The sequence below is a fragment of the Homalodisca vitripennis genome, chromosome 8 (assembly GCF_021130785.1).
Source record: "Homalodisca vitripennis isolate AUS2020 chromosome 8, UT_GWSS_2.1, whole genome shotgun sequence".
Lineage (NCBI taxonomy): Eukaryota > Metazoa > Arthropoda > Insecta > Hemiptera > Cicadellidae > Homalodisca > Homalodisca vitripennis.
Window position 1 is genome coordinate 95,864,241 of NC_060214.1, and position 25,504 is coordinate 95,889,744.

At 32.6% G+C, this 25,504-nt stretch overlaps 2 protein-coding genes across 2 annotated transcripts in view; one reads left to right on the top strand and one right to left on the bottom strand.

The window, feature by feature from the left end:
• Positions 1-25,504, bottom strand: part of LOC124368279 (potassium voltage-gated channel subfamily H member 8) — a 234,054-nt gene that overhangs the window by 30,924 nt on the left and 177,626 nt on the right. The window lies entirely within an intron of this gene.
• On the top strand, positions 797-15,844 carry LOC124367777 (transcription initiation factor TFIID subunit 9). Its single transcript, XM_046824885.1, has 5 exons — positions 797-1,025; positions 7,351-7,487; positions 9,824-9,961; positions 14,615-14,801; positions 15,580-15,844. The coding sequence occupies exons 1-5, from the start codon at positions 893-895 to the stop codon at positions 15,735-15,737; spliced, it is 753 nt and encodes a 250-aa protein (XP_046680841.1). The 5' UTR covers positions 797-892; the 3' UTR covers positions 15,738-15,844.

Genomic DNA, 25,504 nt, shown 5'->3' on the forward strand with positions numbered 1-25,504 from the left:
AGGCAGCACAGTGTGTGTTTTTTTAATATAAAAAGTATGAAACGCAAATATTTTAGTAGTTTCAGAATGACATCTACCAAGAGAACAAATATTGGATATCCATAATAAAATATGGTTAAGTAAGTAATGTAGACGATCTAACAGAAGTAAGTATTTCATTAACTGTAAAAACAGTATGATAAAAAATATGTTTGTATCATAAAATTTAACTTTTGTCTCAATGTCTTTATTGTCTACCAGCATTTATGAAATTTAACCATTTATGAACATTCAAACACTTGGATATATTTTGAATGCATTTACAAAAATGAATCACTGATTTAATGTTAGTTACCAGGTATTCAGACTGTCGTCAAACAAAACAATTTCATATTTACATACGTTGGAATACATGAAATATTTACTTTGTCATTAGGGAAAGATCAATATTACTAGTGGTAAGAATGACATTCTCGTATTTTTAAGTTTTTGGAGATTGTATTGAATAAGATGAGGATAGAAATATGAATCGCAATATTTCACAGATAATATAGGTTAACAGTACATTGAAACCCATTTTCCATGAGGGGAATATTGATATAAAGTGGAGAATCAGGATTAAACACGTTAAATATTGCATTTTTGTTCATTTATAGAACAATGAAGTGTTTATTTAATTTTCAGTGTTAGTTTGAAGATATTGATTTTTGTTTGCTGGCCCGCCATTATCCAACATTCAACTGCGCATGTACCATTCTGAATGCAGCCCAGCTGTGTGTGGAACTGCAACTTCGCTAAAAAAATCGTCAGTTGAATCATCTGTCTGACTTTTTACTCTCTAGTTTGTAGTTTGTGTAGTCAGCGCCAAGCACATCTTGTCTTGGATTGCTGTTTAAATTAAAATTGGCGAAATATGGCAGGAATGTCTGCTGTTCAGCAGAAGCAATTGCCGAAAGATGCTCTAGTTATCACTTCAATCCTCAAAGAACTTGGAATTAATGACTACGAACCACGAGTAATCAACCAGTTGCTAGAATTCACCTATCGTAAGTAAATATTTCTGCAGTGTTGATTCTTTAACCACATAACCTATAAGTAGCTTTTGATACACTGTGTATGCTGTCTAATTGTTGCAAACATTTTGTTTAAAAATCTTGTCTTTTTATATTCTCATACACTTTTTGAAAATCAATACTTTCGGTTTATGTAACTGTAGTAGGATTTTCCAGTAAGGAGTAGGATATGAGATGGGTTAACCAAAGTTAAGTAAAACATTATGGATAGGTTTATTATGTAATTACAATGTCTGCTAGAAGGGTCACTCAAACCCCGTGCAAAAGTGTAGTAGTACTTATTACTTCTAGCCTACTTGTCTGTGATAGTTCCACTTGGTTAGTTAAAGTCCACAAAAGTTAGCCTATTGATGGCTGTACCTTAGTATACTAAAGCACCAGTGTTGTTGCTATACTTCTGTCTAGCTTTGCTATGTTATACGTACTTAACCCTTTGCACGTCAACATACTTTTTATATAGACGTTGACTATTTTGGCAGAAAGTGCCAACGTTCGTAGTACAAGTACGTCTGCTACATTTAAGATTGTCGGCTTATAAAGTAGTCATATTCATTGAAATTTTACTACTTAATAGTGGAAATAGTGGGATTATAAGCTAGGCTATAGCTTAAGAGTGACACTTTGGGACATTAGTAGGCCTAGTTGTATTTAATTTAATTTACCGCATTTATTGACATCAGCATTAACAGCCGTTCCGACAATCAGTCTAAGTTATTGTAACATTTAATGTGCTAATTAGGTTCATATTTGTCTTGTTTATTTTGTTTTCGGAACAATAGGCTATTTCATGTTATTAATTATATGTAATGTGCAAAATGAACACTGCAATCGAGGGCAAGCTACGTCACCATTCAGCAAAAATACTTATTTGCAAATATAAAAATGAGTGGTGTGGATGATGAGCTTAGTGAAAAATTAATTGCTTTAAACCTATTGAATAAAATAACAATTTGGATTCTTTTTTTGCAAAATTAACATATTAGTGATGTAGGCCTAGTGGATAATACTGATGAAAATCCTGATTTTAGTTTCTTATTTGACCTACACAATATGTATGTAACGGTGCTAATATGCTCCGCTCCATCACACTCAGCTTTTAAGTATGACATGTTTGGAAGAAAATAAAAATAGGCTATGGTACTTTCAAATGAGATAAGTTTTTCAAATTTTGTAGCCTAGTTGGGTAGGGTTTTTTTATATCGAAATTGGCAAACGATAATACTGAATCATAACCATCGATATAACTAATCGTTAGGCCTACTGATTAATTATTTTGAACAATTAACTTAATCTATATCAACAGCTGTAAACACTTTCAGATAATACACATAATCGTACCGAAAAACGTATGTGAAATTTGTGGGAAAGACACAACTGTAACTGTGAGAGGAGCAAATATGGTCGTCTTCAGTTTTCCTAATTTTGGTTATAATAATTTGTTTGATCACTGTAAATATTAAATTCATATTTTAATTTAAAACGTGATTGTTATTGAGGACTATAGATACTTTTATATCGATTGATAGTCTAGGATTTGAGATGAGAATATTAGTTATCGATTATTATTACATTCTTCGATATAAAAATTCGGGTCCGCTTATCGTACCCTACCCGCCTAGTTTAATTTATTATTGAGTAAAGTATATTTGTGCGTGTTGTTTATGCTTATCTCATGGCCTAGTTTAATAAATTATTGAATATAGTTTATTTTACTATCAAATTTATATTACTTGACTACTCATGTTCACCAAAATAAGGTTTTGTCAAAAAATAATTTTCATTTTTTGTTTCTCAAAACAAGTTTGTACTCATTTATAACGTTTATATATTTATAATGTAGCTACACTTATTAAACAAAACGGAATTGAAGAAATCATGAAATCATTGAATTGTGCTAAAAATAAAAGAGTTAAGCCAAATTGTGTAAATTTATGTAACATGCTTCAAAATGGCCTTGTTTATTTTGGTGTAAGAACTTTGAATTAAAAATAACATTGCTTGGGAAAGGTTAACATCATTGGTTAGAATAAGCTAGCATTGGAATAACTAAGAACCATCATCATCATGCTTACATCAACTGAGTTTGAATTTAGGTACTGCCTTGTGGGATTTTTTCTTAATCCACTAGAAGTGCAGGCATCACTAAAGCCCACATTGATGGTCAGGGGCATTACTTATCACTACTTTCCTGTGTTAGATCACGTTGGTGCGTAAGCACTTATAAAGATTAAATTTAACTTATTTCTATCTATGCACGTACCCACCTATCTATATCACGTAATAACAAATAGTAGCCTATATAGGGACAGAAGATTACTTTGCTTCATTATTGATAATTTTTATATCGTTTTTAAGGTTATTTCGTCTCTACAACACCTGTAAATCGTTTGAAATGTTATTAAAAATGTTAACTGTAGTACATTTCAATATTACAGAAATTTAATTTGATAAAATGAATTGAAAAATTCTTTATTTTAACAGGCGAAGATAGGACTACATGGTTCTTGATGTAGTAAATAATGTAGCAACTGTAGATATTTACTATAGTTTTTATTTAGTAATTATGAAAATGTGATGTGAAATGTAACATTCAATATTTTTTCACATTCTACCTAGAAACAATTTAAAATTCCATTAGTACTGTAGAACTCCAATTATCTGGATTAACTTAAATAATTAGATTTTTTTTAGAAAAGGCCATTTAGGAAAAAATGTAAACAAAATCCAATATAGAACATTTACGGTATTTATTATTTTTTTAAAATCAAAGACGATGTTTACATTACGTAATAATAACAAACAATACTAAATCACAGTAAAATGCGTTATTTTTTTAACATACCAGAGTCAGCTATTTTGCTGAGATATATATCGATTCTGCACCACCAAATCTTGTATCCGTTTTGTGGTTAGCAGTTGCAAGTAATCACACTCTGGTTGACGGTCCATACATTTAAACATGGTGTCTAGGCCTGCAAATGCCTTACTCGCAGTCAGCCCCTCATCTTCTGGGTCATCACTTTCTGCTGTCACAACACTTTAGACGGGTTCTCATCATCATTGAGAATCTGGTATCCAGGATCCGTTGAATCACATAACAGCCACTTGCCTACATCCTGTGCACTGCTCTCGGAACATCCGGGAATGTTTATGATGATATCTCTGATTTCTTCAACTGTAACAGACTCCATTTTCCTCCTCTCTCATTTTTTCCTCTTCTTTGTTCAACTGTTCGATAATTTTAAATTTATCGGATAACGATCTCTTAGAACTCATCGCAGTACATAATCAAAACACTAAGGAACACAAAATATACAACATAAATTTTTCCGCTATTGCTACACTATGTTCGTATTGACAAGGGTCAACTACTGCACACGATTCTTGCATATTCATTGCTCGTAGTGTCTTTAAAACCACAATTTTTTTAAAATTATCTCAGTCTGCTTTGGATAATTGTAATTCTACTGTAACTTTCAAAGAAATCATATTTCGACTTTACTGAAAGTTCTGAGTAAAATTATGTACAATGGTGTATATATTTTATTTTTATTGTTGTGTTTTAGTGCTTGACAAAAGATAATCCTATAAATTGTACAAAACTGGTTGAACCATGAGCAGTTGTTGGAAGGTATTGCTAAACCAATAATACTGCATTTTGCAAGGGTTAGGCTTGAGGTGGGAAGGAGAGGGTTCTCCTACTTCGGGCCTAAACTTTATAATGATCTCCCCTGTGACCTCAAGCAGCTATCGGTCTCGGCTTTCAAAAAGAGACTGAAGCAATATCAGTCTCACATGTATAGATAGTTTATTTTATTTGTTATTTCATATAAGTTTTGATATTATTTTGATTGTGTGTTAATTACTTTCTTACTCTTGTTGTCAGTTTTGAATTTGTGTTGAATATGTTTTAATTGTTATTTTTAGTGTAAGTTCTTTGACTAGGAGTTGTGCTGTAAAGCAGTATTGAGCTGATGTGTCACTCGTCAATAAAGGCATTTTTATTTATTTATACTGAAACTCCTTAAAGACCTGGAATTATCTAAAATATATTTTAAACTCCGTAACCGTTGTTGATGCGTTTTTATCTGTGGCTACTGTTTGTTGACATGTTTTCATTCAACATAGTAATCAATTCTAAAAAATTCTAAAAGTCTAAAGTGATTTAGTGTATACTGTGGATAAACTAATACTGATTGTAGGAAATGGCCAATCTATATGTTACCATATGAGTTAGAAAACTATGGCTAGAGCATGTTATAACCAGTTGGTTAAGTTAGGCTTACTGCTTTTTACAGTACAATACCCAACAACAATAATTTTCAAATCTTCCTAAAGTGTAATATCCCTACTGTAATAGGGGTAGCCTAACTGTATACAAATTGCCAACTTGGAATATTGTCATACTGAGATGTGGTATGTTATTTACAAATTATGAAATATTCATTAGAAATGTCTATTAAGTGATGATGTAAAGTCTATATACAGAACAATTGAAGGAGCAATAGGTACATTGGTCATTTATCGGACGTAAACATGGACAAGATCAATCTGTTTGGCAGGTCTTAATTTATTGTGAGTTAGGGGTGAGTAATAGTACTCTTACAGCTTTCACTGTTTGTCATAAGCATTCGTGATCAGGTCTTCCAGAATGATCATAATCTGTTGTCTTGTAGGTAGGTACCTTCTCAAGGGCTGATTTTCTTGTTGTTCACCAGCAAGTAACCAATATGTTATCATTTCTTAAGGTTTGTAAACACACATTCAAAATTATGTGGGCCATTTATGGCCCATACAATCATCACAGATAGCTAGTGTGTTCCACTTGTGGCTCATGACGAACATTAGTTAAATCAAGTGTTGAGCCACCTGTAGTCCACAAACAGTTCATATTTTTACATATTTTTTTTAACGCCAGGATCTTAGTGGACATGTTTAAAGAACTACACAGTCCAGTTAAATAACGTTTTGAAGGTTCTTGATTTACATTTACTTGGGTAAAATTCCAAAAATTCCATCAAATCGTAAGATGTTTTCTTGTCATGAGTAATGTGTTCAAAACAACTGGAAAGAGAAACACAATGCGAGAATGTGATATGCAGTTGAAGGATTGCCACTATGGGGGAAACACGGAGTGGGCGGGAAGTAGCATGGTTTGGGTGGGAAACAGTGTAGGGCTACTAGTTGTCTACAACGTCTATAAGTAATATTATATTTAACCAACCCTATTTGAATTATTTATGACCCACGCAAAAAAATGTATAAAAAAAGATCAGAACTATTGAAAATGTTCCTTTTTTGTACAAAGTTGTGTCGGTACATGTAACAACTCATCAAATATCATACGTTTTCAACATAAACTGCTTTTCAGTTAAGCAAAGGTTGTACATGTATAGACTAAAATATACATAATTTGTAAACTTGGAACAAACGTGTTAAGAAAGTGTTCTTCTATATATCTACTAAGGAAGTAAATCTGTTATTAGACCTTTAGTATAGTTCCCTATATTTAATTGAGCATAGGGGATATATACTTAAAGTTCTATATTCTGAGTTTTAAGAGAAATAAAAGTAATTTAATTAGTGATAAAATATGGCGTAACTCTTTCTTTCTATAGACACAGATTTACAAAAAATTCCTAATCATGATCCCAGTCTACATTTTGATCCCTTTAGTTTTCAGTGTATCAATGGACCTCTTTATCTCGTTTAGACTTTTGAGTGTGTAATTATCTGGTTACTGTACAAATCTATATATACACCGCACATACATAACTGTTTGAAGGATATATTTATGAAGAAATCCAAGGACTTGGAGAGAGTTTGCACGTATGAACGAGAAAGTAACAAAGCATTTAGTGAAAACAGAGAAATTAATTTTTGAATAATGAGTGAGATACGATTTAGTTTATCTTGTTTATTGTTTCAATTATTAGTCTACAATTTTTAGAATCTATTCATCACCAATTTAATTACTGTTACTGATGATGGAATCAATCATTGATTCAGAAAGGCCTTGCAATAATAAAATTAATATGGGAAAATCTGTATTCATTTACTAGTGCTTCATTTAAACTTTTTCTAATGCTCCAAAATTCTTCATTAAATATTTTGGGGCCTCATTTTTTGCCTTTATTTGTTTTAGCCGGACAAAATTGATAGATTATATTCATGCAAGCAAAATATTAACATTGATATATACTATATAACTAGATAACAGGCCATTGATTAAAAAAAAAAACCAAAACTGACTATTTTTTGACAAAACAATGAATCATTACGAAAGTATTAATTGCAGGATATGTGACTGGTGTTTTGGACGATGCCAAAGTGTATGCCAATCATGCCAAGAAGAAGATGCCTGATATCGAAGATGTGCGGTTGGCTGTTCAGATGCAGGTCGACAGGAACTTCACGACTCCTCCTCCAAGAGATGTTTGTATCTACCTTTTAACTAACCAAATTATGTGGACAAATTCATTCAATGGGAGTAGTTTATTTTACAAAGACCACTTATATTGCAAAATGATTAAAAATGTATTATGTTTTTTACTGTAACAACCTAATTAGGAGGCAACCATTAAAAAAATATGCTATCAACCAAATTATATTAGTGTTAAATTGTAGTCACTATATTAAAATATCCCAACGAATATTTGACTTTTGATTTGCAAGGAATTTTGTCACCAAGGCTGTCTTTGTCAAACACTTACATTCGTGATTTTATAATATAGTCATTACATTAAGAAAACCAATGTACGCTATAGATGACCTTTCTTATTTAGTTATTAAATTAATCTGTAGGCTAATCACTTGTAATTTTACTCACTTGTGTAACTTGTAATTTTAACATATTGTAACTTGTCATTGTAGGGGTATCTTACAATTAAAACAGTTGATTCCAATCTAAAATACTAATCTGAAGCATAACATTCATAAGTTTTCTCCAACTGAATGAGAATAATGATTTATTCCTTTAAATAAATACAAAAACATTACAAAAATAAAATCTTAGGAATAGCCTAATCACATGTCCAGTACTAGTATACTATAACTAATACTAATTAGTATGATTGGTTTATAAGGTATTTGCCTATGTACTTTGATATATCATTTAACAAATGTGTTATTATTAATTTTGAAGAATTTGCCATTTAATTATGTAATTCAATTAGCATATAAATCAGAATCAGAATTAATCTTTATTTATAATCATCAAGATTACAAATGATGTCAACATTTTAAACAATCGATAAAATTTACTATAAAAAAATCGAATGATGAAATATTAATTCTTATGAGTTAATATTGATACTGATGTAGGCTTAACCCTTTCCGGGCCAGGCGGCAATATATTGCCGTCGGTGACATACGTGAAAAGCGCCACGCGGCAATATATAGTCTTCTTGATATTCGTCGTTTTCTTAAATAAATACGACGTCAAAAGATTAAAGTTTTATGTTTTTTTATTTCCTGGTATATTTGTAGATAATTAATATGAATATCATTTTTATTTTGGAGGTCTATGCATTTTTATTTCGTAATTGTCACGTGACATTATCAGCTGACTCGATCTTTTGTTGTTAATTCTTTATGCTTTAGTGTAATCGTACTATTGTATGCTGGATTCTTCTTCATTATTTTATTTTGTGGTTGTAAATATTACTAGTGTTAGTTGTTACGTGCTTAGCTAAATTATGTGTTGTAGTTACAATGACTGACAATTTGCGATCTCACGGGAGTGAAATTGTAAGTAGCACATTTGTAAATAGAAAATTGTAAATAAATTTCAAATAAAATGGTGTAAATATTTCTTGGTAAATAGTGTCTTTTAACTGTATTGAAACTGTTTATGGATCCTACAATCATCTGTTTACCGGTACATCCATAATGTGAATATTTATTTTAAGTTTCTTGCAATGTAAGAGTCAGTTGCTTTAACACTTATAAAATGTTGCGAAGTACAATTATGCGTATTTATACAAAATGTGTCATAAAAAATTTATTTATGAGAGAAATAACACAAAATTTTGTATGGTTGTTCCTTTCTAAATGCACAATACAATAAAATAGCTTCCGACAGTAAAATTATTTTTCCTTTTTTAATTATTTGCAAAAAAATAAAAAGTTTTATGTAATCTATTAAAACATTATTTTTTAAAATTTAAAATTACTTAAAACTACATCTATATATTTTTTTGTTGATAGTATATATATCTATACGAGTAATTTGGTGCAACTTTTAGGTCATTCTCTAATTTTTATGAAAAATTATAAATTTTAATCTAAGAGACTGCAAAATCCGCCAATTTTAGCCTGGCACTTTTGACGTCAAAAGGGGATATGAGATGTGAAAAAATTTTGCAACATCTCATATTTGGTCCTGGCCTTGAAAGGGTTAATGCATTAAAAATGTTGTTTTAATTTATACGAAGCTGTAATTTGAAATCAGTTTCAGCATATAACACAAAAATATTAATCAGAAAGTGAAGAGATAAATTAAACTTGTTAACAGTCATTCACTGAAAGTAATATGTACAAAAGATGGATAGTTATGTAGTAATTGTTTGAACCTGACAGAAAAAATTTTAAGAATAGAAGGAAGTTATATTTCAGTTGAGGTAATGTACAGTGATAGAGCAGAGTTTGTGAAAGGGGGTGAGGGGGTGTGGGAAGAAAGGGTGATAAATTGATCTCAGTCCAGTCTCAGAAGTGATTATTACTAACATCACAAACCCCTTTGTCGGAGAAATAATGTTTTCACCTTTCAGCTATTGTTGGAGATTGCTCGGCTGAAAAACAACAGTCCCCTGCCGCTGGTGAAACCCCACTGTGGTATCCGGCTGCCGCCGGACCGCTACTGTCTCAATTCATGCAACTATCGTCTCAAGAGCACGGCACCCAAGAAGGTACGGAATCTAATTGTTCGTCTTAAGTACTTGATTGAATTAATTGCGTTATATATTTATCTGCTTAAAAGTGTGCTGATGTTTCTAAATTGGTTGACAATGGTTTAATTCACTAATTCAAAATGTCAAAATTTATTGAGTTTCATTTTGTATTTTTTTTTTTACTATTAGTTCTGTGGTTTTAAATTAGTAGAATATACCCCTGTATATTAATTTGTTTTAGATCAATGTTGCAAATATAAAAAAAAGAAACAGGATGAAAACAAACAGTCTGACAATATCTCTAGTCTATATCTCTATCTACAGCTATTCATAGTGGTTTGGAATAAAATGGTAGTGTAGGAGCCGAGAGGTAATTTGTTTAAGACATATTGGCTACACTGCAGTTACAACACTGCACAGATTCAACCCCAATGTCCACAGAAAAATGTCAATCCAATCTTCCGCCAAGCGCGAAGTACGTGGATCTCAAATAGACAATTCACCCGTTATCTCAAATAGACAAATAGATAAAGAGACTGAACATGGTCTCTCCAATTGTCTGTATATTGTTAACCCTTTTAATGTCAGACATTTTTTTAGTGACCATGCGAAAAATGCCAACCTGTTTTCAAAAAGTACATGCGAAGAATGCCAGGCCCTTTTTTCCATAATTTGACAACTATTTTTTTAAAATGTATAACTTTTTTATTTATTGAAGGAAATTATCCATTGAGGTGTTGTTTTTTATGTCATAATGTGGAGTGTTTAAAACAAATGAGTATTAAAATTTTTACAAACTTATATAATTTATATTTGTAAAAAACAAAAAGTAAAAAAACAAAAACTTAAAAAAAAAATAGTTTGAACATATAAAGGTACCTTAATTATTAGCCTTAACTAAAAAGTAGTTACTGGCAATTGTACTATGTTTAATTATTAACACAAACACAAAATTTGAAGAACTTCCCTTGAAAAATAGTGAAGTTACAGCATTTTATCGAAAACCTTGTAAAGTCCACAATTTACAGTAAAATTCAGTAAGACATATTTTGGTCAGTTTCATTCAAAATCACTTTATTTACACGTGTTGTTTAGCCCAATGTATAAAATTGTTTGTTGAAATAATAAAGAAAGTAGTTTACATAAAATTAAAATTAATTATTTACAATATAGGGTACATAATTTAAAAATTTTTTAACACTTGTGTTTGCCGAAGCACAAAGTATGAATCCCCCTCTTTTACTCATGGTCAAATCTATTTACAATAATCACAAAACTAATAATAATATAAGCAAACTGAAATAAACAAAAGAAAAGCACGAATAATTCCCATTAAAACATAACCTAGCAACACCGTATTACCACAGCAACCAAAGACGCTCACTGAATGATTGGACGTAAATGAGGTTGAAAACAGCTGATAACGTCATCACATGTTGAGTTTGTATCATTAGTAGTAGTGTCTAGACACAGTATGCAAAGTTTAATGGCATTTGGTCAATAATTAAAACTACAATATAACAAAAACCGGACGAGCGCCCCCAGCGCACGTCGGCATTTTTCGTAAAACCTAATGACGTGCGCTCGCGGCGCTCGTCGGCATTAAAAGGGTTAACTGGCACTGATTTAACATTCATTTAGGCGCCTGACGGTTAGTTTTAAGTGTCACAATTAGAAAAATATACTGTAATATAAAGAAAAAATTAAAAATTATCATTTTACATTTTTAACCTTTTAATAAATACCCCATTTCGACCTCTACCAAAAATAACAAGGCTGGTGATCAATTTCTTTCATAGGCCTGAGTTAATTACAAGAAAAAGTATGTGCTTATACTGTGCAAATTGGGTCTCAGCTGTACTATGATCGTTATAAGCTTACATGAGGATAAAAGAACCAAATTAAATCAAACTTGTATCATTTTCATATTTGTTCTTAGATCATATTTAATGCTTTTTTTGAATCCAAAACATCCCAAATGCCAAAAAATATTTGATTGGCCTGCCTTGTGCTATGTAAGCAGCATTGACTATATGGTATTGCACTGGACATCGTGCATAATGCCGATTTCAGTTAGGGAGTTAATAGAGACAATAAATACTGCAATGTGGGTCGTACTGTAACTATGTTTAAAGTACAGTCAAGGACAACAGAAATGCTTGTCACACATTTTTTATTAATCAAACTCAACCGTGTAATTAAAATGATTGGACTTAAATTTGGCCAGTATAGACTACTTAATTTATAAGTAAAATAACACAATAAATCTAAGAAAACTGACATTTCCAATGTTCTTTTCTATGGAAATATTGTAAAATATGTGAGAGATGTATTATAGAGGAATGGCCTTCTTTCTTCTACCGTTAACCCTGATACATCCTTCACTGCTCCCAATATCTAAAAAGTAGATTTGCTGAACAGAATAAGATGGCTAATCTGTAGTAAAGTAAAAAGGTATCAGTAGTAAAATTGACTTAATGGCACAAATTCACAAACATCGATTGCAGATAAAAAAATTTTAATTTCTTATTTTTGAAATTCTCCTTGTATTGATTCTGAGTTCTCCAAATACCTAAAGAATTATAATTTTACAGTGAAACATATGATATATTGTGATATGATTGAGACATATATACAATGGCTATCCAGAAAGTAACAGATGTTTTTGAATGGTATGGCAGTGGGGGGGGGGGGGAGGGGGGCTACAGCCGCCATCTTGGTATGAAAACACTGATGTTCAGTACTCATCCAGCTGTAGTCGTGCGTGGTCTGTATCTCTTTTACTTTTCTCACTGTGATTAATTAAAATGTGTGCTGCAATTGAAAATCCTACCACTTGTGAAGTGCGTTCAGTGATAGGGTTTTTAAAAAAACCATAAACTAATTGAAATCTATTGCCAACTGTGTGAAGTTTATGGAAATGGAATAATGAGTGAAAGCATAATAAGGCAGTGGTGTTTATTCACTTTAACCCTTATAACGTCACAGACGCCGTATGGCGCATAGACAAACTATCTCCAAACGGCAAAGACGCGGTACGGCGCATCGACACAAAACTGCGTCTATAGCAAATTTAAGTTCCTTTTAAATCCGATCAATGTCACTAACGGTATGCGTCAATCATGTGTGTGGGTTATTGTCCTATGTCAAGCGTCAAAATATAGCTTTCGCGTTACATTGTTTGAAACAATAGACGCGGTGTCTAGGCACTCTCCCCGCCACACGGCACAGACGCCGTACAGCGCGCGCGCGCTTTTGTTTGCAGTTTGGCTTCAGGTAGTGCGTGTCTAACCATCGCTGAGTCGGTTTCCTTAGTCGTGTTTTCTGTTTATATGGTTTTTATTTATTTGTTAAAAGTATTGATATCTTAGTTTTAGTATTCATTTTAGTGTTTTTAGTGTCATTTTAGTGTTTAGTGTTACCTATTTAGTGTTCAGGTACTTTGAGATTATACCGACTACACCAGTATGAAGAACACAAAAATATAAATTTATAGCTAAACAAACATGATAGAACGAAAAAACAACTCTTTAATTACAAAATTACAAACTTACAAGCATTTCCAGGCACTGTGATCGGTATTGTTGTCGCTGTTATCTTATCTTTCTCGAGAATCCTGATTTCGACAGACCACGCGGCATCACATGATTTGCGCGGTACATAATTGCCTTTCCATTACAATTCAATTTATATTTCTGATCAGATCCTCTAGAATTTGATATTTTACTGATAGGTACTATCTCGAGGGATGTTTTTCTTTCGTTGACATCAGCGAGAAGGCATGGCACTCGCATTTTGGGTGGCGGAGTATGATCAAGAATAAAAACAAGTTTTAAGTGTTTTTTCAATAAAGAGTTTAGTTTTAGTTTGATCACGTTTGTTTTTATTGAATTTTTGTGTTTGGAGAAATGTAGAGGTAAAACACGGAAGTACAAGAAAGCGACGCACCAGCTGAACGGGCGGCGAGACTCTGCAATCATGTTATCTACTAGACCGCTCGACTTTGACCTCTGTCTGAGGATGGGGAGGGGTTTGCGATAAGACAATTCCTGTTTTATATTGACGAAATATTGTTCTACGCTAATCTAGTAATCAGTAGAAGCAAAATGTCAAATAACGATTCATGTCTGGGTGTGGTCGGTATAATTCCAAAGTACCGTGTTCATTATTAGTGATAAATAACATGTCTCGTAACATTGACGATCCTGAGTACAGTAACTTTTTAATTTTAAAATGTTTACTTTTTTTATACTTACCATAATTATAGAAAGTAAAAATAAAAATGAACTTTAACATATAAATTTTTTTTTTTTAATATTGTGCCATTTGCTGGAAGTCATGAAAAGATATACTGACGTTATAAGGGTTAAAAATGGACACACCAATGTTCAAGATGATAGCTGAACTTCACGTTGGCGGTGGTTAAGATCTCAGATTTCTACAAAGCTGAAATCGAAAACCTTGTGTCACGTTATGATAAATGTCTCAATTTGAACGGGGATTACGTTGAAGTCTAAGATTGTAGCTTTTAAATGTATATAACAAAATTTTCCTATTTCAGTTGGTTGATTTTTTATTTCAAAATGTCTGTTACTTTCTGGCCCTTGTAAGATATGGGTTATCTTTAGGTCTGCAGAGTATAACGGGCTCACAAATTCTGTCTTGTTGTAGTTTGGACATTCTACTCTCTCGGGAAGCAGCTACGGCGTGCAGCAAGCCTCTATGAAGTTGGCCAGCAAGGGGCCACAGCTGCAACTGGTCAAGCGGCCGTCAAGCGCAAGTTTGACAACTGTTCCCCGCACACAGTCCATCACTGCACCCAAGCCCGTTATCAAGTTTTCACCAGCAGGTTCAGTAGGTAAATAAGCATTGTCCATTCATTGCATTGAATGGTTTTTAATGCAACAATTTAAGTATTTATTTGAGAAGTGATTTAAACCCTTTCCAGCTCATTTATTCGGACATCTGCTCTCAGTTGCACTTTCAGCTTAGAAGTGGAATGCTTAAGCTGTCCAAACTTAAACTTAAGTTCAGGTGCACCTATTAGCATATTGTTTTATTTTGTAACTAATGAGATTAAGAGTCTAGAAGAAAAAACTAAAATATGAAAAAAACAAGTATTAATTACAATTTGAATGCTGAGCGCCTTGTGGCATTTCGTTACGAAAAGAGTCTGTGTTAAGATGCTGTAATTGGCAATGTTGCATTAAAATTGTCATAAATAGTTTAATAGATTAAGTGAAATCTTAATTTATTATATTGTGTTTTATAACATGATGCTCTTTGTGCAGTACAGTTGTCAAAAAATGAGAGTTCAAGGAAAACATGAAAATGTGTATAACCACCAAAAAGTTGTTAAGAAAAATCTGAAAGAGTATATAATATCAAAACCTCTTTATTTAACAGACGAGTTTAAAAATATAAAAACACAAACTATCTGTTTTATAAAATATTGAATTTAGAGTAAGTTTATTTGTATTACTCATAAAAACGTGTAGTATATTTAGTTCTTTTAGGTTAGTATTTTATGTATGATGCCATTCTTCATATCGATGTACAATCTAATGAATAAAGGTTATTTTGAATTTGAATAGTAGAGGCTGTGAAGCAAGGTTTTGATGACAACTGTTTCTCAGGTCTGCCACAAGCCCAGAAAATGATGACACCGAAACCAAAAATACAGATAGCAACAGCTGGGCAGATAGAGATGGGCACAGTCAAACTGGAAGGAGACGATGAACTAAACCGGAAACGTAAGCGTGATCCTGACGACTATGATGCCTTGGACAATTGATTTCTCACTTTTAAGTGAGTTACGTGAATGTTAACTTTTTATTTTTCCATTGTATATAATAACTGTAAGAATATTTATTTGTTAATAAAGATTTTATATGTGAGAAATTCTATTTTTAAAAACCAAATCTGTCAAGTTTTTATGTTAATTTGCAAAAAGATTTACAGTGTTGGCCACAGTTCTGGTGTGTAGGAGATGTAGTTAATGACCATAATTCCCCTACGTCCAGGTCCGTAAGTAAATTCACGTCTATTTGAAGGGATATTTAATAAATAATATCCTTTATTCATTCAATGGACTATGAGGATATTGTAAGGTACTGTATTTTAATTTAGTAAAAGATCATAAATACATGGTCTTATTTTGTAAGTTTTGACACTATTAAATTGTATGTATGTAATACAGTACGAATAAAGAATATTTTGATTTGATTTGACCGTGTCAATGGATGGTGTGGATGCGGGACATGAAAATGTAAACAAATGCACATGTTTTAGACGAAAACAAATACGTATGATTATAAAAAATTGCTGTACTAGGAGAGGGAAAGTGATTAATGCGAATGTGCAAACCTGTCTCTGATTACTGTAGCTCCCACTGCACTAAATTTGTTGGATTGTCCATACCTTAAGTGAGAACTTGTAACCTGTATCAATAGATATAAAAGCTTTTAGAACAAATATTTATTGTAGAACACTACTATTCAGGGCTGTGTTTGCTGTAGGAGCAACAACATTTGACTGCCCTTGTTCGTTCATTTTATTTTTGTTTGTTTTATAGCGGTGTCAGTTTGTTTGGGTTTGTCAGCAGCAGTATCTAACCAAGTAACAGGTGTAGTGTCTTGTTGACTTCATTGTATTGATAAATGAAATGTTATTCATGCTATATTTTGTTTGAGATGTTATTTTTGTATGTATGAAGAAATAAAATGATTATAATAATAACTCAAACAAGGTACTTTTAGATGGCACAATTGTAGTTTTCTTATATAGCATGTATAAGGTGATTTATTATGTTAGTGATAAAAAATACGTATGCATGATAAAAATACATTTTTTTATTAATTTAACGTTTTAACTTAAGAACATTTTTACAATATCTATAAAAATAAAATTTATATTAGAGGAGCTTGGAGTTTTTAAACAAAATTAAATTCTACATTTGACATAAATACCTGAACATAGTTGATTATTCTTCTGAGACTGCATAAATAATACAATATGTATATTGTTTACATAGTTTCTATATTATTGCTGTAATTTTTGTAAAAACTTGTTTATTAACCCTCCATCAGGCGCTCACGGAGGTTTCCTCCAGGTTAGCGAATAATGGATATTACAGTCGTTTAAACTGTTTTTATTTGTTTAAATATTCATACTGATTTAATTACAATGTAATATATTCATTTTTAGAATTTAAATAAAAATTACTCTCTTATGTATGGAATTTTCCAAATAAGAATTTCGAAATTAAAAAAAAATGTTATTGTATAATAACAACATGATTTATTTTAAGGAATAATGCAATTAATTGTAAAAATGTTTAACCTTTTGTAATAATATATGGAAATTAACTTAGTGTTTAACTTCTTACAAAAACAACTTACTTCAATTCTTGAGATATTAGGCCTATACAATTGTAATGTCAATTATTATTCTAAAATCAAAATTTATTCTTTACTAAACATTTTTTTAACACTACACAAAGTTTCAAAACATTTTCCTTCTGGTTCTTATAACGACATGTTCACTCCATAAACAGTACTGAAATGTTCCCTAGCACACGAGTACTGTACTGACAAGTCTCTCGTCTTCATTCTCCATTTCACAAAATTCAAATAAAATATATTGTAAAACTTAAAAAGAAACCATCACAGGTCACACATTTAGGCGCACACGGATTATTACTCCATAAAAACTAAACACTATAAGGCGCTCACGGAGTTTTCGTCCAAGGACTACAAACACGACATCGGGCGCTCACGGAGGAATCGTCCAGTCTCACACGGAAGTAGACCTCATACTGACAGATTTTGACAAAGATAAGCGGGAGGCTATTGTTTCGCTTCTCCGAAAGATGCTCGTGAAGTACACTGCGGGAAACGACTGCCAACATCAGAAAAGTAGTACTATTTATAATAATAAAAAAATACACGGAGGAAAACTCCGTTTAGCGCCCGATGTAGGGTTAACCAATTTATGAACTGAAAAACGAGTTAACGTTTACACAGACAGATAGACTGTCCTTTCATCTTTGGAATCTAAAATCAAAGAGGTTCTTGCTTGGATTAAGAGGCAGCTATATACCAAGTTTCAAATCTTTAGGACTTTTCTATCAAGAGTTATTGCACAGCCGGGTAAACAGACAGATAGATTGACAGAAAGACTTTCTTTTGACATTTTGACCCCATAATCAATAAAAATCTTCCTTGGACCAAAAGAAACTTATGTAACTTCAAAGACCTTTCTTTTGAGAGCTATCACACAAGGATGGATAAAAACACAGTTTCAAGACATTCAAGAGTTTTTAATAGTGCATAAAAATTTTAAAGATATAGTTTTAAAATTTTAGGATTCATTAGCTTTTGCTTTGTGTTCAGAAAAATGGAAAGGCAGTCGCGTGACTGACCGACAAAAGTGACTTCATCTTGTAACGGGATGAGAATACTCGTATATATCTTTAAAAAGTATGTTTGCTAATTATTAAATGGTTGTTTTTTATATTTGAAAATAATATGAGACGTTTAGTTCTTAAAAATTTGTATTAGTTTCTATTTTAATTTGGTCACTATAGTTTTCACTACAATCTTGTATTTATGAAATAATTTTTTCATTGTCATTATATTCTAAAAGTAAAATTATGGGTTTATAATAACTTAAATAAGAAATAAAAATTCTGGAATACAATCTTGCTAAATATGTTGTACTTATGTTTTTATCGTTTGACATTGTTGAATTTAATTTATCTTGTAAAAGGTCAATTAATGGTTTTGATGATTTCTCAGGAAAATGTGTATCAAAATCTGTTTTATGTAATTTATTTTTAAGCGAATGTAAGGTAAGATCCCAATGTAACCTTAGTAAAGACTATAATTATAATCAACAGAAAGACTGATTTTCTGCCAGGATTAAATTACACAACAGCTTTGTTAGGTAGAAAAGATTCAATTTATTTTTAATCCATCCTTAAATCTCATCAGGATGAAGCTACTATTGAACTGAAATAGGAGTTAATATTAACCGTGCTGAAATTTAATTTAGAATCCGATGAGCTTTAAATACCGCTGTTAAATGATCATGCAATATGTTACTCAATTTTACAATGGATTCTTTAAAAATAAATTAGTAGTTCGTAGATTTATTCAAACCATTATTTTACTATACATTTTAGTCTGTGTTTGATTTTATTCATAGCACGTTATAAGAAGTAGTCACTTCTGTTGGTCAGTCCCGCTACTGCCTTTCCATTCCCCCCCCCCCCCGTACAAACATACAGTTATAAGCCCGCCAAAAGAAGTAGTCATTTCAACAAGGAGCGATAGTAACCTCTCACAAGCACACCTGGAAAGCACTGAGCAATAGAGAAATGCACTGACATCAAAATGGCCACGGTAGTCCCGCCCCTAGCGGCTACAGAGCAACAAGCGTGATGTAGCAGTCTGTGGTGCGAAACAAAAGTTATTCCTTTCTGCAAAACTATTTAAGTTATTTTTAATAACGTTGATTGTTAACTTAAATAACTATATCTATGAATTGTCTCAACGACCCTATTTTTATATTTGCAATTGTAGTGTTGGGTCTTTTACACTATTAATCGTTGACTCAATGACCCTTTCTAAACAAATAACAAATAACAGAGGGTCTTTTACTCTATGAGGCGTTTTGACAATGACCCAAATTACTAAGAAAATTACAATTTGAATCAAAAGGTTCTTTGTCACAATGAACCATATAAAGAGTATAAGGATACAACTAAAAATAGGTTTGTTGATGCAACAACCTTTTTTCTATAGTTGTATCTAATTCATTCAATTGGGCTGTTTACACTCCGAATCTTTGTATCAATGGCCTTTAAATATAATCTTTAAATCGATGGACAATACCGTTGCGTTGACTTGAACCGCTAGCTCAGAGACTATTCGGTTTTAGCTACCGGCCCTCAAAGCGGTTTGAACCAGTTTTTGTAATATGGCAATAAAGAAAATAGCAATAATAACCATTCTTTGTTACTGAAGGTGGAAGGTTGTAAAGAATGATAGGATTTATGACATTTGGCATCGTTTATATATATATATTACAAAATGCATAACATTAAGTTTCAATATCCACAACCTTTTCTCTTCCTCAGGTGGGTAAGTAACCTAACACATACACACATCTTTCTTCTCACACCTCTTCCTCAGGTAAGTAACTAACCTGACACATACACACATCTTTCCTCTCACATCTCTTCCTCAGGTGAGTAACTAACCTGACACATACACACATCTTTCCTCTCACATCTCTTCCTCAGGTGAGTAACTAACCTGACACATACACACATCTTTCCCCTCACATCTCTTCCTCAGGTGAGTAACTAACCTGACACATACACACACCTTTCCTCTCACATCTCTTCCTCAGGTGAGTAACTAACCTGACACATACACACATCTTTCCTATCACATCTCTTCCTCAGGTGAGTACCTAACCTAACACATACACACATCTTTCCTCACACATCTCTTCCTCAGGTGAGTAACTAACCTGACACATACACACATCTTTCCTCTCACATCTCTTCCTCAGGTGAGTAACTAACCTGACACATACACACATCTTTCCTCTCACATCTCTTCCTCAGGTGAGTACCTAACCTAACACATGCACACATCTTTCCTCTCACATCTCTACCTCAGGTGAGTAACTAACCTGACACATACACACATCTTTCCTCTCACATCTCTTCCTCAGTTGAGTAACTAACCTGACACATACACACATCTTTCCCCTCACATCTCTTCCTCAGGTGAGTAACTAACCTGACACATACACCCATCTTTCCCCTCACATATCTTCCTCAGGTGAGTACCTAACCTAACACATACACACATCTTTCCTCTGACATCTCTTCCTCAGGTGAGTACCTAACCTAACACATGCACACATCTTTCCTCTCACATCTCTTCCTCAGGTGAGTAACTAACCTGACACATACACACATCTTTCCTCTCACATCTCTTCCTCAGTTGAGTAACTAACCTGACACATACACACATCTTTCCCCTCACATCTCTTCCTCAGGTGAGTAACTAACCTGACACATACACCCATCTTTCCCCTCACATATCTTCCTCAGGTGAGTACCTAACCTAACACATACACACATCTTTCCTCTGACATCTCTTCCTCAGGTGAGTACCTAACCTAACACATACACATCTTTCCTTTCACACCTCTTTCTCAGGTGAGTAACTAACCTGACACATACACACATATTTCCTCTCACATCTCTTTCTCAGGTGAGTAACTAACCTGACACATACACACATCTTTCCCCTCACACCTCTTCCTCAGGTGAGTAACTAACATAACACATATACACATCTTTAACTTAGTTTGTACTTCCTTAAAATGATTTACATTTAAATTTTAAATGCAATATAGTTTCTAAAATATACACGTATAGAAAAGGGAAGGGCTGAAGTTGAAAAGCAGATTATATGACTCTATAAATAATAAGCAAGGTTATAAACTGTTACCGTAATAAAAAAAACATTTGAAACGATTAATGGCTAGTAGGCACTAAACAAATATGATGAATGATTTAATTTGCTTATAGTAACTATGAATTTTTTGTGGTAACATTAGTAACCTAGCACATGCCAAGTAAGGTATTTATTGTATTACAAAATTGACTTGTCTTAATCACACTAGCAAATTTTGTTGGCTTGTCCTATTTACTAACCTTAGTGAGATGTCTAGATTCAACTTGATTTTTTTAAGGGAGGACTCCACTGTAGATAAAATGTGAGGTAGCCAAATTTCAGCATTAACCTTAACATGGACTCTCCACTATTAAAAAAAACTTCTCTACTCTGTAAAAATGGATTTACACAACACATCAACAGAGAATGTTCATCTACGCATACAAAAATACAGTTATTACCCTTACTTTAAAAGCTTGCTAGCATTGTAGACGTCTGAAAAATACCTCAATACTCCATTGATGGCTGAGCTAATGCTCAGCCAATCATTTGACGAACTTGAAAATTTCATTTCTGTCTGTCTATCTATATGTCCGCACTGTATCTTAAAAACGATCTGACCTACAGACTTAAAATCTTGAATGAAGCTTCATCTCTATATAAACAACGAGTTCAAAGATCACGCATATCACATTTGATTGGTGTTATTAGTAACCATAATGACAACGAGAATATTGCAGAATAAATAAATGTGTAAACAAAAAGATTACAATAATAAAAATTTTTAACATGTGACATAGTAAAACATGAAATGAGTTGACTTGAAATTTTGCATGCAACCTCAGCGAAGCCTATTGCGTGATGTCTTGAGTTGTACTCCTACCTTCTATGTATTATTGTATTATAGAAAATAATACAGTGTAATCTTGCTATACTTTTGTAGAGGTTCAAATTAACTACTGTTACAATTAAATTATGATACAAATAACATAGTTACGACACAACAGAATGTTGTAACAACAACTGAGCAAACTAGCACAATGTTGTTGTGAAAGATTTACGAAGCTGTTAGCAGCTGCTTACATCTGAATCTCATTCCCCACATTGTCAAGCCAGAGCCCGAGCTGTATCAGATGGTCTGAAAGGTATTCGGTTAGGTGTGGTGGGGTGGGAGTGATGGTAGGGGGGGAGGCATGGGTGCACTTGAATCCAAGCACCGTTCTCACCACATACTCCAGCTACTCTGAATACTCTTGTAGCAATATTGTTTGTCAATACACACTCTCTAAGCACACATTCTCCAAGCACACATTCTCTAAACACACTCAGGTCTTTATCTCTAATGTAATTTACTCAGGGTTTCGGTTGTTTCTTTTGCGCTAAAGGAAATCCTGTTTCACTTGAAAACCTGAATATAAATACAATAATTTGAAACTTAACTGAATTTCAGTATTAGATATTCCATTAGTTATTTTATATGCAATTGTAAAGGTTACATGAAGTACTCTAAAGTGGTGAAATCGATTTTGGATTTGAAAAATAATGTTATATCAAATTCATAGCCCTTCAATATAACATCCCTGAATATAGAAAAGTAGAATTTTGTATCGATTCACGTGAAACTATAGGCATTTACAGTACGTAATTTAGTCCATTTTGTAATAACGCCCAATTGAAAACAGTTTAAGACGAAAATATAAAACGTCTACTGTACAGTACGTACACGAAGCATAGCTTTTAAGTGTGAAATGTTTAATATTTATTTGTACCTTGAAAATATATTTTTTAATTAAATGTACCTAATTTAAGAAGACTACATGTACACCTAGGACCTTTCACTGGCGTATATAGAGAATTATGTCAGAGGGAAGGGTGGACTGACTGGGTTGTTTAGGAAGTATAAAAAAAAACCTTCAAAAATAGAGGCTCAGGTATCTTCCCACTGGGAATTTTTGAGTTTTAAGACCTCTTGAGTGTGTTCTAGCATAAAGCAAACTACTAAGCACATTTTTGATGGAAGTCTTTCAAAATTTCGGGGGGCTTAAGCCCCATGGAACCAGTGAACAGAGCTTGCTAATAATGTACACAGTCAATGTTAGGTTCTATGCCCTGTTATCGAATCAATCTAAGAACAGTGTTCTATTTTTCTATGGTTGGGAGCATTTAAATCTTCTTTGTGAACATAATTAATGTTATTTTGAGGATATTTTAAATTGATTTAGAAACAATCCCACTCACTTCCAAACTGGGTGGGTGGGGTGGCACTAAATTTTAAATGTGTCCATTAAGTAATAACTGTGAAATCACCAATACCTTTAAGTCTTCGAATTAAAGGTAAAACAAACAAAGACATCCAATTTCTGATTGTTTGAACAAATATAAAATTCCTAACTTATGAAGATCTGTAAGGAAAGCATGGATCTATTCACAATTTCCTTTTTTATTGTATCCTTTACTGTAAAAGACAGTGTAACCTAACATGTTTGGGTTATTATTAAAAAGATTTTATGTATTCGTACAAATATAATTCGAGGGAAGGTCATACGATTTTTTGAGCTTTCATGGTATTGTATTCATGGTATAAGGGTATAAACATGATGTACTTATGATATGAGTTTTATATTGGAATTGTGAATTTAAAGCGATGACAGCCATAAAAACAATAAAATTATATGTAATTTTGTAAACGTATGACTAAAGTCATTATAATTTTATATATACACAAACAACACTGAATATTATTTGAAAATAGTTTCTCTAATAGTAATGCCACTATACTGACACAAGGAATTATAGAAAGAACCAAAAATTAAATAATGTAACAAAAATCTTTCCAACAAAGTAACATCACACGTGTGACAGGTCACATAATAAAATAAATGTAATATTTGTAGCCTACTTAGTTTGTTTACAAATTTGTCTATTTTGTGATGTTCTCGTGGTTACTGTTACTAATTTAAAAGTTTCAGAATTTGATTTTTATTTATAATTTTGACTTTATACCCTCACAATAAATAATAGCCGCAAGATGAAGAGGATCAAGAGGTACACATACCAAGTTCCAACTCTGTAGGACCTTTCTACTGTATGGAGCTTACGAGTGGTGTTGGGGGGGGGGAGGTATGCGCCCTAGACTGTCAGGGCTCCCTGTCAATCACTTTTCACGCATTTCTAAAAACGTTGCGCATGCTAGACTATAAATAATTCACTTAAAGTTTTTGAACAAAATGACATTATGTAATTAATTTTTAATTATAATAAATTTTTATGGCTTTTGACCTTATCTTTTCTTTAAGTGGAGAAATTTTATGTGTGCATAGTATTATTAATCATATTGTTTGTCGTTGTTCTTGTATTATTTTTGTCTATTTGACTGTTTTAATTGGTTACTAACTCTAATGTTTGTTAATTATCTTAATATAGAATGATTGTAGCATTATTTAGTATTTTAAATTGTAATGCAACTGTTGTAGTTATAAATTTATTTCATCCGTTTGAAACTATATGTATTTAAAAAATTATTGATAAATACAAATACAAAAGAGTCATTGTAAAGCCTTGTAATAGTTACCATAAATGAGGTAATTTAGTTAAATAATAATTGTATATTTAAACATGCACAGTATAATGTTAAATGTTAGATAATTATCGACACATTTCGATATTTTCTTAATTACGAAGTACTGATTAAATAATGCACTAGGTTAACTATACTGTCAACAACAACTAAAATGACACTTTTCAAGTTTAATACGGCACATGTACACAAAGCGGACCAAGAGATGACACTGTGGTAGGCAGGCACTACGATTGAGGGGTGGGGAGGGGAGTATCACAGCATATTTTTTGGAATGACTAGTTCGACGAATTCGAGGAATCTATCCCACTTCCCCGACTCCTCGCTACACCACACGTGAGTTCCCTACAGTATTAAAAGGAGTTATCGCACAGACAGTCAGACAGACAAGGACACAACTTGAATGAAGTCCTGTTTATAGCTTAAGAGCCATTTTGCATTGTCTCACACAACTTAGTTTTTCGTGAGATCGACAGAACGATTTTTCCTGAAAAGGAAATCGAT